This window comes from Pogona vitticeps, chromosome 5, assembly GCF_051106095.1.
Source record: "Pogona vitticeps strain Pit_001003342236 chromosome 5, PviZW2.1, whole genome shotgun sequence".
Lineage (NCBI taxonomy): Eukaryota > Metazoa > Chordata > Lepidosauria > Squamata > Agamidae > Pogona > Pogona vitticeps.
Window position 1 is genome coordinate 82,986,862 of NC_135787.1, and position 24,622 is coordinate 83,011,483.

General features: G+C 41.8%; 1 protein-coding gene across 5 annotated transcripts in view; it reads right to left on the reverse strand.

Annotated features, from left to right (window-relative positions):
* Positions 1 to 24,622, reverse strand: part of TBC1D19 (TBC1 domain family member 19) — a 122,531-nt gene that overhangs the window by 59,195 nt on the left and 38,714 nt on the right. For all 5 annotated transcript variants that reach the window (XR_012087589.2, XM_020780408.3, XM_073001115.2 and 2 more), the window contains 2 exons: positions 23,961 to 23,999; positions 20,480 to 20,592 (listed from right to left, as the gene is read on the reverse strand). Coding sequence is in view for 4 of the 5 variants with exons in the window: in XM_020780408.3 (XP_020636067.3) it covers positions 20,480 to 20,592; positions 23,961 to 23,999 (152 nt within the window). In the remaining variant the exon portion in view is untranslated. The remainder of the gene's footprint in view (positions 1 to 20,479; positions 20,593 to 23,960; positions 24,000 to 24,622) is intronic.

The window sequence follows — 24,622 nt, forward strand, 5'->3', positions numbered from 1 at the left end:
GGCCCGCTTAACTTCACTCTCCTGGATGTCTAGCTCAAGGTCAGCAATCACGGGATATCCAAATCTTTCTGGTATAATTCCTCTGTGTATTCTTGCCACCTCTTCTTGATGTCTTCTGCTTCTGTTAGGTCTCTACCATTTTTGTCCTTCATCATGTCCATCTTTGCACAAAATGTTCCTTTAGTAACTCCAATTTTCTTGAACAGATCTCTGGTTTTTCCCTTTCTATTATTTTCCTCTATTTCTTTGCACTGTTCATTTAAGAAGGCCCTCTTGTCTCTACTTGTTATTCTTTGGAAGACTACATTCAATTTTCTGTAACTTTCCCTATCTCCCTTGCATTTTGCTTCCCTTCTCTTCTCTGCTATTTGTAAGGCCTCGTTGGACAGCCACTTTGCTTTCTTGCATTTTCTTTTCTTTGGGGTGGTTTTTGTTGCTGCCTCCTGTACAATGTTACAAGCCTCCATCCATGGTTCTTCAGGCACTCTGTCCACCAAATCTAGTTCCTGAAATGTGTTCTTCACTTCCACTGTATATTCATAAGGGATTTGGTTTAGATTATACCTGACATACCCAGTGGTGTTTCCTACTTTCTTCAGTTTGAATCTTAATCATGTCCACATCTTCAGGTTCCACAAATCGAAATGAATCAAGTAACACTGAGCAAGCAGGAGTCAAGCTTCCATCCACGGGACTTGCAGCATTAAAGTCAGAGCAGATCTGAATGGTTCTTTATCTGCAAAGTGTTAACAAAATTATTCATAATAGGCTGTTCAATGGCCAATGTGGATTTTCTCTTTTGGCGAGGTGACAGACCTAGTGACACTTGGGGTCACTTCCAGCCCTACAATTCTATGATCCTGTGATCTTACAATAATCCTTTGATAGCACATATTCATGCAATGACATTACTATCCAAGTCTTCTGAAGAGCTCTGAAGCAAAATCTAAAGCTAAATCTTTACATTTTATTTTATAAATCCTCAAACTACCATGGAAATCTCTTTGCCATTTGTTTTTCCAACAAAAAAGCAAAATGTCAGGAGTTTCTACAACTTTCAATGTCATTTTCTTTGAAATGCCGTATCGCAAAATTAATTAAAAATCATTATTTTATTGCAATATTTATTATCTATTTATCCCTTGAAGGACACTTCTATTATTAATTCCAAGTTGGAGAAGCACAGCAATCATGATTATAAATAAATCACAGTATAGGATAATATCCCAAAGAAGTCCTTCATGGTGGCTATTCGATCTATAGTACTGTGAATTTTCACAAACCTCATCTCATCAAGTTTCCAGAAACTAATTTTAAATAATTCATTGCTATGATAAATATCCTGTTACACAGTGTTTGTTTTCAATAATTTTAAAAGATATGAGAAATTCAACTATTTGAATCCTTATAAATAAATATATAGCTTCCTTCTATGATTTTTTTTTACTGGAAATTAAAACTTAAAAAAATAAATAAATTACCACAGATGGATGCACTAGTTCTCTAGAAATTAAGTTTGAAACTAGCACACTTCAACTCCTTAAAGCATATACAATAAAAAAGGCAAGTCTTAAACTAATTAATATAAAGAAAGATTTCTTCCTAAAAAATTTTTTTCTGTGTAATGGAAGTAAAACATACAATTTCCAGAGTTAATTATAAAGGCAATAGAAACTTCCATAATGTAGTGTGCAAAGGAAACAAGAAGAAAAAAATAGTCTATGTAACCAAGGAGAATGCTGCAAAAAGCTGTGTAGGCAAAAAAAAAACCCTTAGTATGTTGAGAAATGTTATATTTGCTAGTGCTTTGGTAAAGGTCAATGTATTTTTATACAACTCACTTATCTATTTAAAATAAAAAAGAAGTGGAAGGAGAGTAGCTGTTCTCAGACCTAAAATGTGCTAAACCAAAAAATAGCATTTAATTAACTAATGCAACATTTTAATCTGATGACTAGAAGCACCACCTGAGGAAAGTTCCATTCAGAATATTCCCAGTAGTGCAGTAGTTTTCAACCTGGATACCCTGGGTGTTCTTGCAGTTCTCAGAAACCTCAGCCAGCACAGCCAGCGGTGAAAGTTGTTAGGAGTTGCAGTCCAAGAACACCTGGGTTACCCAAGATTAGGAACCACTGCACTCGCAGAAAGGGGAAGGGAATTTTTGCCCATTTTCCCGGACTCTTTCAACCTGCACAATTAGCAACTGTTCCAGAACCTTCCCCTCAACCTTCCAGAGAATAATTGGAGGGACAGGGCCATGACTAGACTCTGCTGGTTATGCTACAACAGGCTAAAATGTCTGTTTACTTGCAATATTACCTGAAACGTAACATATCAGCAAGGCAGTTTGCTAAAACCACCCAAACCTTCTTGATTACACATTGTTATTTATCTGCTGTTAAGATGATCAGTTGATCGGTGGCTGGTAGGCAGAATTGTTTGTAAAAAAAATAGGAAGGGGATGTTGGTGGGAGTAGGGGAGGGCTAAGGTAGGGAAAGGAAGGGGTGGGGGTAGACTGTTGGGTGGCTGTGGAGTGTGTGTCTGCCTATCCCCGCCAATGAGGTGATGGGTAGCCGGTAGGCAGAATAATGTGGGGGTTTTGTAATAGAAAGGGGGCAGTGGGGGTGGTTTTTAAAAATACCACACACACACACAAATCAACGAACAACTTCATTATTCATCACTTCATGGGGGCAACTTCATGTTTTGTGAGTCATTAAACTTTTGACGACTCACAAAGTGGGACAACTTGCCAAAATGGTGAGTCGTCCCCATCTCTATTCTTAACATTTGATCTGTAAAGCAAATGGGAGGCTGATTGATTCCCACCCATCTTGTGATGCCCCAGTGAGCAACTATTTGCGTAATACTGAAGCTCAATCTTTATTCTAGATTATTAATTCAGATTTTTCGCTATCATATAGTGAAAAATATAGACTTTGGGGTTTTGTTAGAAGAAAAAAATTAAAATGTGAATTTTGAGAAATGCTATAATTTTTCAAGAAGTAAACAATACATTAGTGCACTGGGGTGTTAATTTCATTGACTGAATTTATTATTCATTTTCTTGCAAATAAGAGGAAAAGTCTAAAAAACCTATAAATTTTTATGCTGTTCTTTGCAGTAATATTTTCTCTTTTTAGAACAAAACTATAGCATTAGAGTGCTAAGCTTTTATTTATCCTTGTGTCCACATAAACAATATTTTCACAATGCTGTATTAAACTTCAAATACGCATCTGTATCTGAGCTTAATGGAATACAAATTGGTTCAGATACAAAATTCTCTTTAAAAAGCACATTTGGATGCTCACACACTTCTCCCAAAAAGCTCATGCTGTTCCTTTCATAACAAATGTTATTTCCTTGAATTAGAGTCAGACGCTCACAATGCACTGGCTTTATAAATTTTCAGAATCAGAAACAGCAAATAGCATGCATTACTGAAGGTAAAGTAGTTCAGACCATAATTCTATTCCAAAGGACACAAAGGAAAGTTTGAAGGAACAAGTTCTAACCACATGACTGAAATGGAAAGATCTCTATTTGGTGCAGCTGCTCTTAAAGCTTCAAAAGATAATTACAAATATTTTACATGCTCCAGAATACATCCAAGTATCACCCAGTATAGTCAAAATTCTGATACCAAGAGGAAAGTTAACTAAGAATAGTACAGTGGTGCCTCGCTTAATGAGGATAATACGTTCCAGCAAAATTGCTGTAGAGCGAAAATCCTTGTTAAGTGAAATAAAAAATCCCATTGAAACGCATTGAAAACCCATTCAATGAGTTCCAATGGGCTGAAAAACTCGCCGTCCAGTGAAGATCCTCCATAGGGACGGCCATTTTCAGAGCCTGTAAAGCGAGGAATCCATCCAGAAATACAGTGGGGAGTCATTTTACACAGCGGGTGGCCATTTTGAAGCCGCCGATCAGCTGTTTTTAAAATGTCGTAATGCGAAGAATCGGTTCCCGAAGCAGGGGACCAATTGTTGCAAAGCAGATTTTGCCTATTAAGACATCGTTTTGCAAGTGCCCGCATGAAGGGGTGGGTGCGCGTGCATGCACACACTCCTGTGCATGCGTGAAGGCGGGAGCACTCACGCTGGTGCTGGCGGGTGGACACACACTCCCCCACTGCTTCACACATATGCCCAAGAGAGTGCGTGTGCCCACGCTCCAGCAGGGGGGGTGCCCTGCCTTCCTAAGAGGCTCAGCCAGTCCACAGTCCCAAAAAGGTTGGGGACCACTCGTGTAGAGCTTGCCAAATATTCTAATGTGTGAGAATTCTTTAGGTTTGCTGTCATGTTTCTCATTCTATTGACTTTTTCCAGGTGGGCCCATGAGGAGGTGGAAAAAAAATGCTAGGTTTTGCTTATAAGCAAGACATTTGCCCTTTCAGTTTCCCATTTCCTGCTTTTTCCAGTTGTCTCAATAGTTTCAGTGGTCTCCAAGCTTTCTGGCTGCTTCTTGCCAGGTCAAGCTCTATTATACTGTTTATCCAGCAAGTTCTTTTTCGTTTCTGCAAAAGTCAAGTTCAAATTTCTCCCCGCTTTTACTGTATGTTCACGAAAAGGATTTTGTTGAACTCTGACCTATAAAAACCATGTCTAAACACCAAACAGAGTAGCCACCAGAAATAACACACATAGCAAACTGGCTGGGTCAGACTGGGATGCACACTCACAAACGATAACAACAACAGCTTTGTCTTGGTGCTACGCCACAACAGAATATGTTAGTGCCATATGATAAACATTAGCGCATGCCAAACAAGTGGATTTAACTCTTAATGAACCATGCATTACTGGCTGGCTGAAACCTACCCCCCATTGAAAAAGTCTATTATTTGGCTGGCATTACCCCTCCAGAAGTACGTCAAGAGGTGCTAGCAAATAATGAACAAAATAAGGTAATGCATCATCAAACCCATCAACTTCATCCCCCCCTGAAATGATGGCTAAAATGGAGGAAAACTTTTCTGCATACCTTTCAAGGTCTAAATATTAAACCATAACAGGACAGGCGAAACCTATGGAAAACAAAAACAACACACCTCGCCAAAAGGATGAATGCTGAAGCATGTCTTCTAGAGAGGGGGATTAACCACCAAAATGGCAGTGTGTCCTGGTTTTTGATCCATCAAGGTTGATAAACCACGAACCATGAATTTCCTGCCCATGAACCAACAACCATCAGTTTGTCAGGGGTTTTTTAGACAGTCCAAGGCTGTCTTTAAAAAAAAGCTGAGCCCTCCCACCCCACAGACTGGCCCCCTCTATCCTTCCCCCATTGCCTCCCTATCTTGGCCACCACCGCCCACACCTGCCATCCGTGCTACCACTGCTGCTGCCATCCACATCATTGCCTGTGCCACAGCCTTCACTACTGACCTCCGCAGGGTGAAGGCTGTGCCTTACAGCGAAGTGCCTGCATTAAGAGAAACCAGACCACCCTTTGCAACAATGGCAGCTGTGGCTTCCTTGCCCTAAGGGAAGCCGCAACCACCATCTTTTCAAAGGGCAGTCTGGATTCCCCTAGGCCTGGCTAAGGGAATCCAGGCCACCCTTTGCAAAGATGGCAGCTGCAATTTCCCTGACCTAAGGGAATCCACAGCCACCATCTTTGGAATGGACGGACTAATTTCCCTTACAGTAGACTGCTCTTTGCTAAGCTGGTGGCGGAGGCTGGAAGGCATAGCGGGGAGGCAGTGGCCAAGAGAGGGAAGGGAAGGGGGCAGGGCAGGCTGTGTGGGCAGTGGCTGTGGGGGGGCTGTCTGCCTTTGGGCCTGGCAATCAGCTGTTTGCCAGGACCACCGGCAGAGTCAGAAGGCCACAGGCAGAGAGGGAAGGCTAGCTTTCCTTCTCTGCCTATGGCGGACAAATATCAATGGAAAAATACTCCTCCCTTCATATTCATTGAGGTCTCCGGAGCTGACAAATACAAAGGGAGAAATATTAAATAAATCAGCGATTTTTAATGATTATTTTCTCCTCCCCATGTGTAGTGTCTTCCACCAGGACAAGACTTTAGCTGGACCATCTGGAACTCACTTAATAGACTCTGAAGCAAAGCAGGAAGATAAAAAAAGAATCAAGTAAAATGGGGCTACTTGATACAAATTGTCTGTGATGTGAAGAAACTCAATCAATGCAGCACTTACACGCATGCAATTTATGTCCCACCATGTGTACAAAAGAAGACCTAGCAAATGACTAATATAATGCTATTGAAGTTGCTCCCTTCAGTTCAAAAACAGTCTAATTATCTTAAAATTTTATTTTTTAATTTTACCTGTATTTCATATATATTCATAATTTTAAATCGTGCAACACTCTGATACGAATAAAGAAAAAAGACCCTGGCAAAGATGTTTCATAATTTCCCTTCTCTGACCTAGCTCCAAATAGTGGAAAACTTGAGAATGGCAGATATGCTCAAAACAGTAATATGCATCCCTTCCACATGACACCCTAATTGGCCTACAAATGCAAAGAAAATTTTGCTAATGCTCCAAGAACCAAAACCTCGGGGATCTGATCATGAAATTGCATGCTGCCTCAGAATAACAGCTCTTGAGTCACAACAGTGTGGCAGGACCATTGTACCTAAGTTTTACTCATGAACTATCTATAGCCATTGGGTTAGCAGCACAATTCTTTTGTTACTGTTTAAAGTCTTGGTATTCTGCATTAATTTAAAAGGCTCTCACTATCTAAATTTAACATCCAGATGTGTACTGATGGACTGGGTTTATCCTGAGTGCAGTAATCTGCCTAAACAGCACACTGCCAAACAACGTCAGTGGATAAAGGACTGAATTCTAATAGCTAGTGAAACTAAACTTTCCTATTTATTGATAGAAATGGGGAAACAAGCAATGTTTAAATCATTGGAATAATTCTGAAGTTATATTAGCCACAATGCATCACAAAAGTACTGTATACAGTTTCTGGCATTACCTTAGCAGTGATTTCCGCTTCAAAAGTGTATAATTCATTATTCACTAAAAATAAAGATCTGGACTATTTCTTCTTGAGTTAAGTATATGTAACAGAAAACCCCGCTTCATGAATTGCTGCCTTGCCGTGGTGACAAGATGATTGGGCAAGTATCCCGTAGAAGGAATGGTGTAGCGCCCATAGTAAACAAAAGGGTGGGAAAATCTGTAATGGAATATAATTTCAAAAATGATAGAACGATTTCAATACGAATCCAAGGCAGACCTTTCAACATCACAGTAATCCAAGTTTATGCACCGACCAACAATGCTGAGGAGACTAAAACTGACCAGTTCTGAAGACTTACAACACCTTCTAGAACTGACACCAAAGAAAGATGTTCTCATTATAGGGGACTGGAATGCTAAAGTAGGGAGTCAAGAGATAAAAGGAACAACAGGGGAGTTTGGCCTTGGATTTCAAAACGAAGCAGAGCAAAGGCTAATAGAGTTTTGTCAAGAGAACAAGCTGGTTATCACAAACGCTCTTTTCCAACAACACAAAAGGCGACTCTACATGTGGACATCAACAGATGGGCAGTACCGAAATCAGATTGATTATATTCTCTGCAGCCAAAGATGGAGAAGCTCTATACAAAAACAAGACATGGAGCTTCTCATAGCAAAATTCAAGCTTAAACTGAAGAGAGTAGGAAAAACCACTGGGCTAGTCAGGTACAGTATAATCTAAACCAAATCCCTTATGAATACACAGTGGAAGTGAAGAACAGATTTAAGGAACTTGATTTGGTGGACAGAGTGCCTGAACAACTTTGGATAGAGGCTCGTAACACTATACAGGAGGCAGCAACAAAAACCATCCCAAAGAAAAGGAAATGCAAGAAAGCAAAGTGGCTGTCCAATGAGGCCTTGAAAACAGCAGAGAAGAGAAGAGAAACAAAATGCAAGAGAGATAGGGAAAGTTACAGAAAATGGAATGCAGACTTCCAAAGAATAGCAAGGAGAGACAAGAGGGCCTTCTTAAACAAACAATGGAAAAAATAGAGGAAAATAATAGAAAAGGAAAAACCAGAGATCTGTTCATGAAAATTGGAGGTATTAAAGGAACATATTGTGCAAAGATGGACATGATGAAGGACAAAAATGGTAGGGACCTAAAAGAAGCAGAAGATATCAAGAAGGGGTGGCAAGAATACACAGAGGAATTATACCAGAAAGATTTGGATATCCCGGACAACCCAGATAGTATGCTTGCTGACCTTAAGCCAGACATCCAGGAGAGTGCAGTCAAGTGGGCCTTAGAAAGCTTGGCTAACAACAAGGCCAGTGGAGGTGATGGTATTCCAGTCAGACTATTTAAAATCTTAAACGATGACACTGTTAAGGTGCTACACTCAATAAGCCAGGAAGTTTGGAAAACTCAACAGTGGCCAGAGGACTGGAAAAGATCAGTCTACATCCCAATCCCAAAGAACGACAGTGCCAAAGAGTGCTCCAACTACCGTACAATTGCACTCACTTCACACGCTAGCAAGATTATGCTCAAAATCCTACAAGGCAGGCTTCAGCAGTATGTGGACTGACAACTCCCAGAAGTACAAGCGGGATTCCGAAGGGGCAGAGGAACTAGAGACCAAAATGCTAACATGTGCTGGATTATGGAGAAAGCCAGAGAGTTCCAGAAAAACATCTACTTCTTCATTGACTATGCAAAAGCCTTTGACTGTGTGGACCACAGCAAACTATGGTAAGATCTTAAAGAAATGGGAGTGCCTGATCACCTTATCTGTCTCCTGAGAAACCTATACGTGGGACAGGAAGCAACAGTTAGAACTGGATATGGAACAACTGATTGGTTCAAAATTGGGAAAGGAGTACGACAAAGCTGTATATTGTCCCCCAGCTTATTTAATTTATATGCAGAACACATCATGCGAAAGGCCAGACTGGAGGAATCCCAAGCCAGAATTAAGATTGCCGGAAGAAATATCAACAACCTCCGATATGCAGATGATACCACTCTGATGGCAGAAAGTGAGGAGGAATTAAGGAACCTTGTAATGAGGGTGAAAGAGCAGAGTGCAAAAATATGGTCTGAAGGTCAACATCAAAAAAAAAAAAAACAAGATCATGGCCACTGGTCCCATCACCTCCTGGCAAATAGAAGGGGGAGATATGGAGGCAGTGACAGATTTTAATTTCTTCGGCTCCATGATCACTGCAGATGGTGACAACAGCCACAAAATTAAAAGACGCCTGCTTCTTGGGAGGAAAAGGATGACACACCTAGACAGCATCTTAAAAAGCAGAGACATCACCTTGCCAACAAAAGTCTGCATAGTCAAAGCTATGGTTTTTCCAGTAGGGATGTATGAAAGTGAGAGTTGGACCATAAAGAAGGCTGACTACCAAAGAATTGATGCTTTTGAATTGTGATGCTGGAGGAGACTCTTGAGAGCCCCCTGGGCTGCAAGGAGTTCAAACCTATCCATTCTGAAGGAAATCAACCCTGAGTGCTCCCTGGAAGGACAGATCCTGAAGCTGAGGCTTCAGTACTTTGGCCATCTCATGAGAACAGAAGACTCCCTGGAAATGACCCTGATGTTGGGAAAGTGTGAAGGCAAGAGGAGAAGGGGACGACAGAGGACGAGATGGTTGGACAGTGTCATCAAAGCTACCAAACATGAATTTGACCCAACTCCGGGAGGCAATAGAAGACAGGAGGGCCTGCCGTGCTCTGGTCCATGGGGTCATGAAAAGTTGGAGACGACTTAACAACTAAAGAACAACAAATAGTGTGGACTACCCATTTTGATAGACTTTGAAACAAGAGATGCTGTCCTTTCTTTTATACCTAGTAAATAACAAAAACTCTATTTGATTGTCTGAAACTCTTAGTTCTAGGAAGGTAGAAGGCTAAGGCTCTACAGATGTCAAGTGTGTGAATAGATTTTCAAAATTTCCAAAATTTCTATTTGGGGAGAATGTACTAAGATGTCAACTTGAGATATGTGTGGTCCAGGTAGCATATTGTGCCTTGATGCTGGGTAATTAGATCCAGTGTGGGAGGACGGTGGTAAAACTCAACCACCATCCTTTTGAGAATAGGGAACCATAGCTGTCTGGGCCACTAGAGTGCCGTTAAGACAGTATTGGATCTTTCTTGACTTAGTTTTACTAAGGCCCTGTGAAGGAGGGGCAGAGGAGGGAATGATTAAAGATTTATCCATGTCCACTGACAGGCTAACACATCTCCTAGAGTGTTTTGTCCTCTGCCCTTTCAAGAACAGTAAAGATGACACTTTCTGTTTACATAGGAGGCAAATATATTGATCTCCAGATGAACCCAGTGTGTGCATAGGTGGAGGAAAACCTTGTGGGAAAGTTCCCATTTGTGCGTCATATTTTTCAACTGAGAAGATCTGCCTCTGTGTTGTCCTTCCCAGTGAGATGAATTGTTATTGGGTATATGTGCCTTTCTAGGCACCACACTCAGAGCAGGACAGTCAAGTACAGTAGAGAAGTGGAATGTGTCCTGTGATGAGATAGGTTTTTGAGTTAAAATCTTAAGAAGGCATATGGGTTTTGTAATTATGAAGTGAGCCAGAGAGGTTCCATTTTGTTTCTTTGTATATAGTATCTGTGCTATGCTGACAAGTTGTTTTCTAGGCGAGCAGAGAGAATGTTATTCTGAAGGCCTGAGAAAGGACTCTGTGTGATTAGATAGATGGGAATTGTTGTGACTCTTTGATAAACCACAGAAAACCCAAATAACATCTGGTGCGTATGGGAAGGAAGTCATGTGATGTAACAGGACTGTTTGCCTAGTAACGAACTCTGATTGGATGACTTCGTGGGAAGGTGCATTAGGCCCTTGCCAGTTACTCTTGAAAAAGGAACTTTTTACCTATGGACATTGTCTTTCTAAGACCGACCTTTCAGTCATTCGTGACCTACTCTTCAGCCATTTGGGACTCACCCTAATGTCTTTCGAGACAGGCTGGTGGCCTACCTACATGGACTGGTTCCTATGCTTTGCTGGATTACTTTTGGACTTATGGGATTTTTCCTAAGGACTGTGCATGGACTATTTTCTATAGACTGTTCTATGGAATATTCTTTATGGACTTCTTTTCTTGGAATACTCCATATGGACTATGCTCTTGTAATTTTGTAAGGACTATGGTATATTTACTGGATTTTACTTTTCTAAGGACTATGGGACATATAAGGGATTTTTACTTTTGTTTAGGGGTTTTTATTCTATAGGATCACTGAGGACTATAGCCTTTTTATAACCTATTTAGATTATTTTGTGTTTACTAATGATTTCCTGGACTGGAACTGTTTTTATTCATTTTAATGGTTTTTTGTATTTTTGAAAGGTTTTTGAACTCTTTTATATTTTTCATGTTTTCTTTGCCTCACTACATCTGTGTAACTAAACAGCACAATGCTAGTTTATTTGTTTTGGTTTAATTTGACTTTGATACTTAGTAACATGCTTTTTCTTTAATAAAATAAAGATTATAAAACTCATTTGGTTTCCTGAACAGTACACTTGCCATAGGGTCATCTGAGAGTGCTGCCTCGGCCTAGCTTACTTAGAGTCCTGTCAGTGGTGCAGGTTAAGTCTAAGGACTACAAAGCCCACTTGACCTTTTCACAATAATATCTGAGAGTACCAGGGTGTTCTTATGTGGGCAGACCTGTGAGAAGGAGTGTTGTAGCATGGCTAGCTGAATTGGACTCTTTCAGCCCATTTTAGCATGTGCAAACTCCTGATTGCTCTCTGTCCAAGCTTACACGTGTGTTTTCGAACCCGTGTTTGCGACATGTCCCTCCTTGCTTGTTGATGTAGCACACAGTGGTTGTGTTGTCTGTAACCATTTGTACTACATTGCCAGTCAGGAGATTTTCAAACGCTTTGAATGCTTTCAGGACTGCCAGCATTTCTAATTTGTTGATGTGCAGATGTTTGGTTTGTGACCATTGGGCATTTATATGAAGCCCAGAGCATCCTGCAAAGTTTGTGTCCGTCTTGGGTTGGATATTGGTTCAGAGCACTTTGAAGGGTCTGCCAATTGTCAATTTGTGCCTTCTCATCCACCACTGAACGGCAAGTTCTGCAGTGACTCAGAGCTTTTCCCTGGGGCCTTCTTGGGGATGGTGAAGTACCAGGAGTAGAAGCTGCTATCCAGGTGATGAGGTGGGACCTCATAAATAGCATCTTTCCTGAGGATGATGGAGATCTATGGTAGGATGGGAGAAGGTGTGGTTCATCAGACTTCTCCCAGAAGAGAGAGGGAAGTGAACTCCATGATGTACTTATTAAGTACGTGGGGAGATACGTAGGACCCATTAATTGTAGTGTACCATGTGGTGGCAAATGACATAAGGTCTGTGGTGTTGGAACTGAGTGTGATGAAAGGCACAGAGCTGTTGTGGACCTCAGCCTGTAGGAAGTCAAAGGTGATATCTGGTCTTCCTATCTGAGCATCTGATGAGTTTACAAGAATAGTACATTGACTTTTGGGTCTGTTGGGGAATAGAAGACTGGGGTCTGCCAAGAGAATATCTGGAATATGATGATTGAAGCTGAGGGCTGTTTGTCCCAAAAGCAGGGACATAGACAGATCCTGAGTTGGGGATTCATGTCTTCAGTGTTGTGAGACATGATGTCGTGGGGATGGAGATTTGAAAGGAACAGGCTTCAGCTCTGGTCGATAATGGGTATGTCATCTGGAGTGGTGCATATACTCTGATGGTTTCAATGTCAAGGGCTTATGGTGTTTTGGATCCAAGTCAGGTTGGGCGGGCTCTCAATGCCAACTCTTTGTCACATTTAGGTTTAGTACATTGAGTATGGGAAGGACGATTGTCTGATGCTTTAGTCTTGTTTATGAGTGAGTCAGTAGTCAGAATCTGTTGCCATGGAGAGACTGATTCAGGTTTCAGAATGGAATGATGCTTGGAAGTTCCTGACAGCTTCAGGGGCTGACAGGCTGTGTGTCTAGTCAATAAAGGAGATTAAGATACTGATGAGGTGGCCAAATCTAAGGATTTAGAATGAGAGCAAGGAAAGCTGAGATGTGTGGGACTGGATTTGACAAAGGTTGACATACTGTCCCAAAGGAAGCACTGATATGCACCCATTAGCGACACACATGGTGAACACTGCTGATGAGTAAAGCCATATTCCCATTGAGTCAATTCTTCTACTGTCTTTATTTGGTGGTATGAGGATTTGTTGATGTTGAGATATGGATTGTGAGGCTTTGATAAAAATAGAGTTTGGAGCTGGTTGTTTTTGAAGAAATAGCGCTTCAGGATCATGGACTCTGTAGAGGTTATTGATTCGTTTAGACATGGTATGGGAAGAGGCTGGTTTTGTCCAGGATTGTTGAGCGGTGCTGAGTAGAGACGGAAGCATTGAGATGCGTACTGGAGTAGTTGTATATTTAGAGATTGGGTCGTATAGATGATCAGCTCGTTCTGTTGAAGGACGGTGGATTTGGAGATTGAGAGACTTAGCCATATGGATCATAAGTTGGGCGTAAATTTGGAAGTCTTCCGCCGGTGATGGTGGGTCAGCATCAACAAGGTCAGATTCCGATGAGGTAAGTAATACTGACAGCGTCTGAGGTCTGGATCAGTGATCGGAATAATTGGGATTGCATCGGGAGTCAATGGATTGCCAATCGACTTGGTGTTGATAGGCTGAGTGTCATAGTATTGATGTTTGTGGCACGATGTCGATGGAGGTGGCATCTCCATGGGCATTTATTTATTTATTTATTGAGCTTATATGCTGCCCATTTAGACAAAGTCCACTGTGGGCAGCCCACAAATGCATAATAAAAACAATTAATATAAAGTAACGGTTTCCTACATTAACACAAAACAGAATAGATAAAGGAGAGAATTACGTAGAGTCTGGAGGAAAAGCCTGTCTATATAACCAGGTCGAGTTGGTTTTTGAAAATGCCAAGCGAGGGGGCCAGACAAATCTCGGGGGGGGCGTGTTCCAAAGCCTGGGAGCCACTGCCAAGAAGGCCCGGTGTCTTATTTTTTCTTTCCGGGCCTCCCTTGGCGTTAGGCTCCTCAGTCGCCCCTCCTAGCTAGATTGGGTGATACCAGTAGATCTAGGTGGGAGGAGGCGTTCTGCCAAGTATTGAGGTCCTAAACCATTTAGGGTTTTGTATGTGATCATTAGAACTTTGAAATCAATGCGGAATTGAATGGGCAGCCAATGCAATGCAGCCAGAGTGGGGGTAATATGTTGATGTTTCTTCACCTGACTAAGAAGTCTGGCCACTGCATTCTGCACCATTTGTAGTTTCCACATTAATCTCAAAGGTAGCTCCACGTACAGTGCATTACAGTGGTCTAATCTCGAGATTACGAGTGCATGGACCAAGGTGGTGAGTGCAGCTGGGCAATCTGCCAAAGATGTAAATAGGCGGTGCGGACCACTGATGCCATTTGCGTTTTCATGGTGAGCGCCGGGTCCAGATGGATCCCCAAGCTGCGAACCTTATTCTTAGCAGTGAGAGTCACCCCCACAAAAAGAGAGGGAGTTTCACAAACCATTGACATTGGGTCCACCCACCCTCACGACCTCTGTCTTGTCCGGGTTCAGTCTCAGCCCATTTTCCTGCATCCACTGCAGTACAGACCCCAGACAGCGCTGCAGGGACAGAACAGCATCCTCTGTGGTTGGAAAGAAGGAGATGTAGACATGAGTGTCATCAGCATACTGATGGCACAATGCTCCACACCCCCTGATGACTCCACCCAGCGGCCTCATATAGATGTTAAACAGCATTGCGGAGAGGGTCAAGCCCTGCGGAACTCCACAATTGAGGCTCCACAGGGCAAACATATTATCCTACAAGAAGCGCTGGTAGGCAGACATTGTTTCCTGATAGCTTGCCACTCACATAGTGAAGGCCACGGAAGAATAGAGTCACCAGCCCGTGGCGTCCATGTGGTGACTATCTCTATTAGGTGGGATGAGATTTTGTCAGTGTTGAGAGTGGGATTGTGATGCCTCCATGAAGACAGAGTTAGGAGCCAGTTGCTTTTGGAAGAAACCCACATTGGAATTGTGGATAAGGTAGAGACTGCCAGTCCTCTGAGAGATGGTGTAGAAGGAGGCAGGTGTGGTCCAGGAGCATTTTGCTGTGCTCAAAAGAGAGGGCAGCATGAATATGTGGACCAATGCAGTAGTTGCCTGAGAGACTGGATTCTACAAGTGATCTACTGGTTCCATAGGGAGTCGGTATATGTTGAGCTTGAGGAACTTCACCATGTGCACCATCAATTAAACATAAGTATGGAAGTCCTCTGCCAGGGAGGTGAGTCCAGGTCCGCCAGGTCCAATTCAGGGGAGGTGAGAAGGACTGATGGTGTTTCAAGGCGAGATCCCAGATCCAACAGCTCGTGTCCAAGAGAGGAGCCTACTGATTGATGTTTGACATCAGACTTATAGTCCAGCCCCAGGTGGCGCTGATGAGTCTGAGAGAACTGTTGCTGTTGGAAGACTGCTGATGAGGCAGGCCTGATTGAGTTTGCTAGCTCATGGCAATGCGGGTCAATGTTGACAACAACCCCATGGTAGTGGTGGTGTCGAGGCATTCAAGGTACTGAGGATCTGCTGAGGCCTGCTGATGTTGACCAGTATCTCAGTGTCCCAGGATGTTGAGGGTCTCCACAGGAAACCAGCAGAGTGGAAGAGGCTGACCTCAAGGAGTGGCCTGCCTATGATGGTGGTTGGGGGGCAGAGTGTGTTGCCGGTGTTGAAAAGGCTGCCGCTGTTGAAGGTTCCACATGGGTCCATTGATGCTTCTTCGGTGCCAAAGGTCGGTCCGTATACTTCATTCTCTGAGAAGTAATGGTGCCCTCGCTTCGACACTGACAGCTCTGTTCTGTGCATTGAGCATCTGGACGACACCGATGCATAGCAAGCACCAACACCTGCTAACAAGTGAATGTCTCAGTGTAGCGCTGCTCAGGGCAAAAGATCTCCCTGTGATGCTGATGACCAGGGTGTGTCTCTGAGCCCATGTAAGATGACAAGCAGGAAATGAGCTGAGGCTGGTGATGGTGCCTCTCCAGGGAAGGCCCAGGCACAGTGCCGCAGTGGCATGAAGCCAGTGGGCCAGTGTCCAGTGGCCTCTGAATAGTCAGAACTAGCTTCTGAAGTCCCACCAGGGGATTGGGAAAGGTGTTGTGGCCTCGGGGGTGGAGACTACCAATGCATCAATTCATTCCTCCCAGCCAGGGAACTGGGAGGGGTATGGAGACGATTGGTGAATCAGAAGGGTCTCATCTTCCAAAAAGCAGTTGATTCACACTAGGTTCTTTGGTGTGGTGGAGGGGTGTGCTGCTGCCATCAGGCTGAGTTTGGTGGTTTTAGCCTTTGTATGCCTTCTTGAGCACAGGAGTTGGTCTCGTGAGCTTTCCACAAGGCAAAAAAAAAAAAAAAAAAAAAAAAGAGGCACTTAGCATGGTCATCAGAGAATGGGATCTTATTACTGCCAGAGACACAACATTTGAACTGCCCTTTAGGGGCCATGAACAGGAGATTGATGAAGCGGGAGAAAGCCAAAGCTCAAAGGGCCAAGGCCGGGGTAATGGATTAGACACTGGTGAACTACAAACAAACACAAAATTTGTCTGCTTTCCCTTTGTATTTGCTTTTTTCAGAAAACTCACAGAAGCTGGAACACGAGGAATAAGGCTCTCAACACAACAGTTGAAAAGAAAGTATATTGGCACCAAAATACTTATAAGAGGGAAGGTGTGAGCTGACAATAACGATTGTAGGATGTTTCACACAGACCCCAGACCCTTATTTTTCTATAAGCTACCAGATATATAGCACATATATGAATTTGCTTGTCTTTCTCTGTGTCGCCTAGACATCTTTTCTCTGCAGTCTACATCGGCTAACCACCAATATCCTGTTATTGTCAGGTACTTTCCGTGCGCAAGCCAGGTGCTTTCCAAGAAAGTTTGCAGCCCCAGCTAGCTGAGCTTGCGGTTTATATCGGCCGACCAAGAATATCCTGTTTATTCATTTTTCTGTCAAAATAGGTAACGGCTTGCTATCAAGTTAGAAGAACCCAGGGCGGGGGACCTGCTCAATAGAATTACCAGCCCCTCTTGAAGTCCCATAGGTAGACTCTGTAGTCAAACCCCTGACCTAATTGTCTGCCAACAGATATTTTCTGTACCATTATTTCCTTGTGGTTAGAAGTTTTAAAAGCTCCTTGCATTGTTTGATTGGGGTCCCTCACTTTGAGAGACCCGGGCGATATCACTCGAAATAAACAGCACTTTTGTTTTTGATCTGCTGAGTCTGTGTGTAGTCAATCTTTACTGCCTGTCTAATATAAGAGTGTCTTTGACACTCCCAGATCTTATATCTGGCTCACAAAGGTGGGGCCTATACTAATGAATTTGCTTTCTCACTGCAGAAGCTCTAGAATATTCTGATGAGGCTTTGCACCCTACGTGTGATTCACACAAGAAGAACATGCCTCTTACTAAGAGCTAAAAAGTTAAAATCATGAAGTTCAACAAATAGAAATTTGTTCAGGGTAGAACTGATCTGGATAAGGAGATGTTAAGAGTGAAGTGTGGAGAGGGAAGGCCAAGCAGTACAAATTAAAGCAGGGGTCAGGGAACTTTTTTACCTTTTGTGACGGCTGTGATGATGTCACCTGCCTGTCACTGCTATGGCTGGAGTTTATCTGCCTATGGCAGGACAGGAGGTGGGACTTCAGTGGGTGGAGTTAATGTATATAAGGGGGGAGTGAATGTGGTGAAGGCAGATTGGAGAGAATTGGGAGATTTGGGAGATGGGAAGATTGGGATGAGATAGGGTTCGGTTAGGAACTTGGTTAGGATGTTAGGGCCTGTTTATTCATGTTATGAGGTACTGTGCTAGTGTAGGTCTGAATGAGAGAGTGATTGAGGGGGATACTTTATCACATTGATTGCCTTATTTTGTTTCCACAGTGATTTGCTATTATTTATGTTTTCTCAATAAACAATCCTTTTTATTTTGAAATCCATACCATTGTCTGATGAGTCAGATCAATAAGTGTGGTTGGTGGCAGCGTGAATAAAGTGTGAATGAGAGTGACGTGACCATTGTGACGTGTGAGGAGGACGTCACACCTTTTACCCCCTAAAAAATTATAAACACCGACATTACCCCCTTGATTTGAAAGGAAGGATCTTGGTCACACCTGGCCAGTTGAGCGGCGCCACCGAAGCCTCGCCGCCTGGGCTGCCGCCGACACCTCCTTTGCCGCTGCCTGGCGGGGCCGCATTCAGTCTTTGGCCGCATGGGGCGGTTCCCTTTCTCTGTCGGTGGGCGGCTCCTAGGTGGCCATCGAAGAGCAGCAGGTGGCTCGCCCCCTGGGGGCATCCAATGCCGCCTCCCGCTCTGGCACCGGCTCCAGCAGCTGCTCGCCGAGGCAGCCACGGACCTCACTGTCAAAGCACCATGACAGCTGCTGCACGGAGGACAAGAGGCTCCTCCAGGCCCGGCTGGCCAGCGCAGAGGCACCACCGAAGGAAGCCAGTGGTTCGATTGCAGCTGGGCCAGAGAAGGGGGTGGGAAGAGGGCGATCGGGCTCCCAGTGACCCCCCCTCTGGGCAGACGAGGAGGAGGAGGAAAGGGGGTTAGGGTCGCGTCCTCATTACCCCCAGGATTTTCATTTTTACCCCATTTGAGGTAATTTACCCCTGTTCCCTGACCCCTGAATTAAAGTGACAGTTCCCGAGCAGAATAGTGTAAAAATGTTGAAATCTTCATGAGTGTAGCCTGAGATTCATCACATTCTTTCTCCCTTAAGGAGAAAAACTATAATAGCACCAAGCTATAAATAAGACCTGGTTTGGGAATATTTTAATGAAAGCCTTTATGTACAGGTATGGCAGGCATGCAAAATGCATACAGTGCAAACCAATTAATCATTCATTTTCTCCTATAACTGTAAAGCTAATCCAAAAAGTTATTATTCTAAAAATGAAACCTTCATCTGGGTGGTAAATATTAAGGCTATAACAACCAGGAAGAACAAACCTTTAAAACCACGAACCCATGTCTGTGGTGTAGTCTGTGGGTGCAAATGAGATGTATGATGTGATGGTGGTTTAGGGAAGATTACATCTAAAAATCATATGGATATATAAACTTGATAAACTTACTCATAAATAAACCAGGCAACCTACTCACAAGTAAATCAGGAAAAACTTGCTTGAGATCAACCCCAGCCAAAAAAAATACAGTGGGGTCTTGACTTGAGAACTTAATCCGTATTGGAAGACGGTTCTCAAGTCAAAAAGTCTGTAAGTCAAGTCTCCATTGACCTACAGTGCATTGAAAACCGATTAATCCCGTAACAGGCCGTTTTTGTTCTATTTTGGTTTTTTTCTGGTCTGTAAGTCAAATCTCAGTCTGCAAGTCAAACCTAAATTTTGCGGCCAGAGAAGTCTGTAACTCAAAAAGTCTGTAAGTCAAGCCGTCTGTAAGTCAAGGGTCCACTGTACTTTCACAGCTGAAATGAGTGAGCTGCTGAATATTATTATCGATTTTTAAAAATATCTTTTTAATAATTTTCACAGGCTGGAGCTAAAAATGTATGGCCAAGAAGGAGTTAAATGCTTTCTTTCACACTGAATGTATTATGACACCTTCCTTATATTAGCTGCCTGGCTACTCCAGACACCTTCTGATTGGCCACAATGCTATGTTATGCAAATAGTTCCTTTGGAAAGCTTGGAAATTATACAAAAAGGAGTGATCTCAGATGTTTTAAGGCTTAAAAAGCATTAATTAAATGGTCTGAATTACAGCCATGAAAGAAAAAGAAAACACATAAAACAGAGCAGGGTTTTTTCCAGATATGCAAATTTTCTTAACCACATATTTCATCTCCTTTATCTCTTATCCGTGTATTTTATCTCATTTGCCATATCTGAAAGTTGCTTGCATGTACACGGGGGTGAAACAGTGTTACTTTTTTTAAACACCATAACTGAAAAGCCCTTTGCCCTAACATCCCCAAATTTAGCACAGCGCAAGAGCAGATTCAATATAATTATTTGACTTATAGAACGCTTTTTTCCTTCCAAGCGCAAAATATATGGCTGCACTATTGTGCAGGTAGCCATACTAACTCTGTTGCTAAGTATGACATATGTAAAAATATAATTCAGAGATTTAGGGATATTATGCTGGTTTCTTTGTTTAGGAAACTAAACAAAACATTACAATCATCAGTTATTGTGAATTAAAGAATTAGCATGGAAAATACAAGTATGTGTTTACATTTGTTTACCAGTCTATTTCCAGTTATACAAGCAGCATAATTTTAAATGCAAATTATCATAAATTAAAATATCTTCACATGGGTTAACGACGAAGCATGCAACAGATTATGTGTACAGAAATTTCTTAAATATACACATCCCCTTTTTAATATACTTCTACTTACCTCAGGTTGACTAGAAATATTCAGGATCAGTGCCCACAATTCTGCTCGTAATGAAGTTGGACATCCCTGCCGCACATATTGTTGGGCTGCTGCACTATCCTGCTCTATTAAAACTGCAAGAAATTTAAAAATACATAGATGCAAGAACACACAAACATATTGCAATATTTTATTCAGATGATATTCTATTTAAGGTTTCTTCAAGCTGATTTAAGGCAGCAATAAATACCAAAAATTCAATATGTCTTCCCTGTAAATCGCATCACCGATTTACTGTAAGTTATCAATAGTTCGTAAAATTATGAAAATCCTTTAATTTCTTTTTTCTTTAATATCAATCCCCACAGCAGTTTTTCTCACACATTTATTGATTTTATGTGATAAAAGAGGACTTTTCCCACAATTTTCTGGCTCAATTTCTTTACTCAGAAAAAAATACACAATATACACAATAGAAATCTGCTTTTTATCACTTTTTTAGCCCTTTATGTAGTATACACTAACAGAACATTGATTGTACTTTATAGGAATCACTGAAACAAACAAAAAGCCTTTTATTTCCAATCAAAATGTTCTATACCAGGCTGTGTGCTGAATACACACCGAACTATATACCATTTCCTAAACAGCAAAGGATATACTGCTTTCTCTTCACTGGAATGTATGACTGCACTGTCGCGAACCCACGTGAAGATATTTTAACTTATGACAATTTATATATATGACGGCAGTGCTGTCATACATATATATTAATTATCACTTCCTCAAAAAGTGTGTGATATTTTAAAATGACATCTTTCTCCCGTGCCACCATTTCTAATGTTTCTGGTCATGATGGAGTATATTTCTACATACCATCTCTCCTACCACTTTATATAGAACCTATTAGTTTGCCATCTCACAATCAGTTAAAGAAATATTATACTTTTGCTTCTAACTCTGAAGTACTATTCCTAAACTCAGTGGCATGAGGTTAGTAACCTTCAGCATCATCTACCAGGAGCTGCATCCCCTTGGGCTGATCAGATCTTGAAGTCCCAAGTAGGGACAGCTCATGGACTGAGTAGGGGAGCCCCATCTCAGCATTTCAGAAGCATGACCTGCAGTTTCAAGTGCCAAACCAGGGAGGAAACAGAAGCAGCTCTATTTCATTGGTGTTCCTCTGGTGGGTTCAAAATGACCTTTTTTTTTTTAAGGTGTCGCAGGAATTAAAGCAAGATATACCAAATATTGTTCTATTTCAGATTTGCAGCCATAACTCCGTCTTAGAGATTCTCATAGAAAAACTCTATCTTGTTTTAGCCTGGCAGATGGATACACTGGTAGCCTAGCTACCTCTTTCTTAATGCGATTAAGCATGGCGTTAGCCAAAGGACAACTACTCCCAAACCTCTCTGGTGTATTTGAGGTTGCCAACCAGCCAGTGCCTCCTTGCCTTGAGGAGAATTTTATTCAGGAACAAACTGGAAGGAAAGGAAAGGTAATTTCTTGGACATTTAGGATAAAGGGAGCAAGGTATCTCAGTGCTTTAGGTATCTGGCTGCGGAGTCAGAGGCTGGGAGTTCAATTCCCTACTGTGCCTCGTGTGAACTCCTTGATGATCCACAGAGTCCCTTCCAGCTCTGCAGTTCTAACATGAGAAGAAACAAGAACAGGACTGTGAGATGGCCACTTTGTGTCACTACGTTAAAAACCTCATTTCCATGCATCATAATTCTCTGGTCTCTATACCTATACTTTTAAATCTTCTTAACTTGTGATGTTTCTTTGTATACTATTTTGATACAAAGTGCCCACCTCAAAAAAAAAAGGGGGGGAGAGGGAAGGAGAAACTAATCAATCCCCCCTCAAAAACAACCTTTAGGACTCCACTTCCACATAAACCATTGCATCTACCCATCTAAAATTTCCCTGTTACTTAGAGTCACTTCTATGTTGTTTATTTTTTTCAGAACAATGCTCCACAACAAACCAATGACCCTAAGTGTGTCCTGGATGACATAAAGTTTAAAAAGGTACTCTTGTGGGAAAATCTCTGCATCTACTTATCTAAAAATCTGGCAGTCTTACTTCCTTCAGAACAAGACATTATGGCTGCAAGTGTTTTTCAGTTCTGCCAAGAAATCAAAAAGGCACTGGTAATCCATCTATAATGTGTATAACACTAGTCTCTTGCACTTATTTCATTTCAGTCTGGTTGGAACCACTCAGTGACCTATAACCATGTGGTTAACCCCAGGTCTGTCACCATGGTTGGGACCAGTCATGGTGCCTGATTAGAGATTTGACCTCCATATTAATACCGGGAGTGACTGGTAGCTGTAACCGATAAAAATGTGGCCAGTTTTATTCCAGTCAAGAGGTGTGTGTGTGTGTGTGTGTGTGTGTGTGTGTGTGTGTGTGTGTGTGTGTTCATTCTATTTTCCCAGCTCGTGTGTGTGTGTGTGTGTGTGTGTGTGTGTGTGTGTGTGTGTGTGTGTGTGTGTGTGTGTGTGTGTGTGTGTGTGTGTGAGAGAGAGAGAGAGAGAGAGAGAGAGAGAGAGAGAGAGAGAGAGAGAGATCATTCTATTTTCCCAGCTCCTGGAGAAATCCATCAGGCTAGATGACAATGAAGTTTGCTAAACTAAAAATCCTGTAAGAGGGGAAGATTTCTTCAGGACTCACATAGGATACGGAAAACTAGTTCAGCAAATCATATTTCCTGGCATTCTGAATCATTGATACATAAGTACAATTTTCTATGCTCATAAACTGGAGGGTTTTTTTAATGAAATACTGAGTTAAAGGAAAGAGTTGCTGAATGCTATGAAAGGAGATCCAGAGTAAATAATTTCAGAGTTTCATTTCTGTTGAGTCACAATTTCGTCTACTTAGCCAGATTGTTTCTCAGTAGGTAGAATAATGACTTATTACAAAGGGAATGGCTACACACGATATTCTGCAGTGGCCCAGTGCTGCATGAGTCATTATGGCGTGCAGTTGCAATTTACTATCAAGAGGAATTAAGATTATATTCTTTCTTGATGCATGCACATAAACTCCATTAATACTAATGAAAGTTCCTTATGCACAGATGGGAGATGAGACTCCAGTGATTTTAAAATGAAATTCAAAACAGGAATTCAACTCTTTGGCATGAAGTAACACCTACCTACCTCCCTTCCCTTGTGCATGCATGCACACACAGACACAAGGTTCTTATCGTGTTTTTAGGGAGCCAGCTGTGAAACTCTTTATCTGGAAACCAGTGATGAGCCTGAGGTAGTAACTGTTCAGTCGTTTTCAAACACAGATTACAATATATATGCATTCTGTGCATGAAAATTTTAATCCAAAGTCATTTCTAGAGCATTTAACAGTAAGTATTTAGGTAAGTATTTAGGATTGCACTGTAATTGCATTTCATATATGAAAAAATGAAGGAAGCAAATGGAGATTCTTGAACTCTTGCTATTTGTTATAGCTGTTATGCCACTCTTACCTTTTTGACCAATACGTAAATGCTCATTTTCAAAAAGTTCTAGAACAACAAAAAGAAATGCCAGAAGTTCAAAGAACATATAGCAAAACTGAAGAACTCTTAAAAAAACATATCACACAATCATTCCCCAATTTTGGTATCTGGTCTAAAGCGCAAAGACATTTAATTCTCAGTAAGAACTATTAAAACATCAGAACCAGAACATTCACACAATGTAAAATATAATTTCTTCAAAATCAGACTTCCAACACTTGACTTAATTGCACTAATTTATACGCCACTTTTCTCCCATGAATGGAACCCAAGACAGCTTATAATATAGTTAAAAAAAGTTTCACTAAAATATAGCAGGTTAGAAATACTAAAATATAAATTTATTTATTTAACTTATATGCCGCCCACTCTACCCAAATGTCTCTGGGCAGCATATAAATAAATCTATTATAGGGTTAAAACACTTTAAAACATGTGAATTAAAATATTAATAATGCTTAACCTTAAAAGTAAAAGAAAACTCACATATCTAATTAACATCCTGTAGAACAAGAGACCTCAACCCCCCATCCGCATCCCACTGCTGCTCCGTGGACTTCGCAGGACCAGGTCGTGGAGACAGATCTCACACACACATGGATGGTGGGCGTGGCGCACTCACACACATG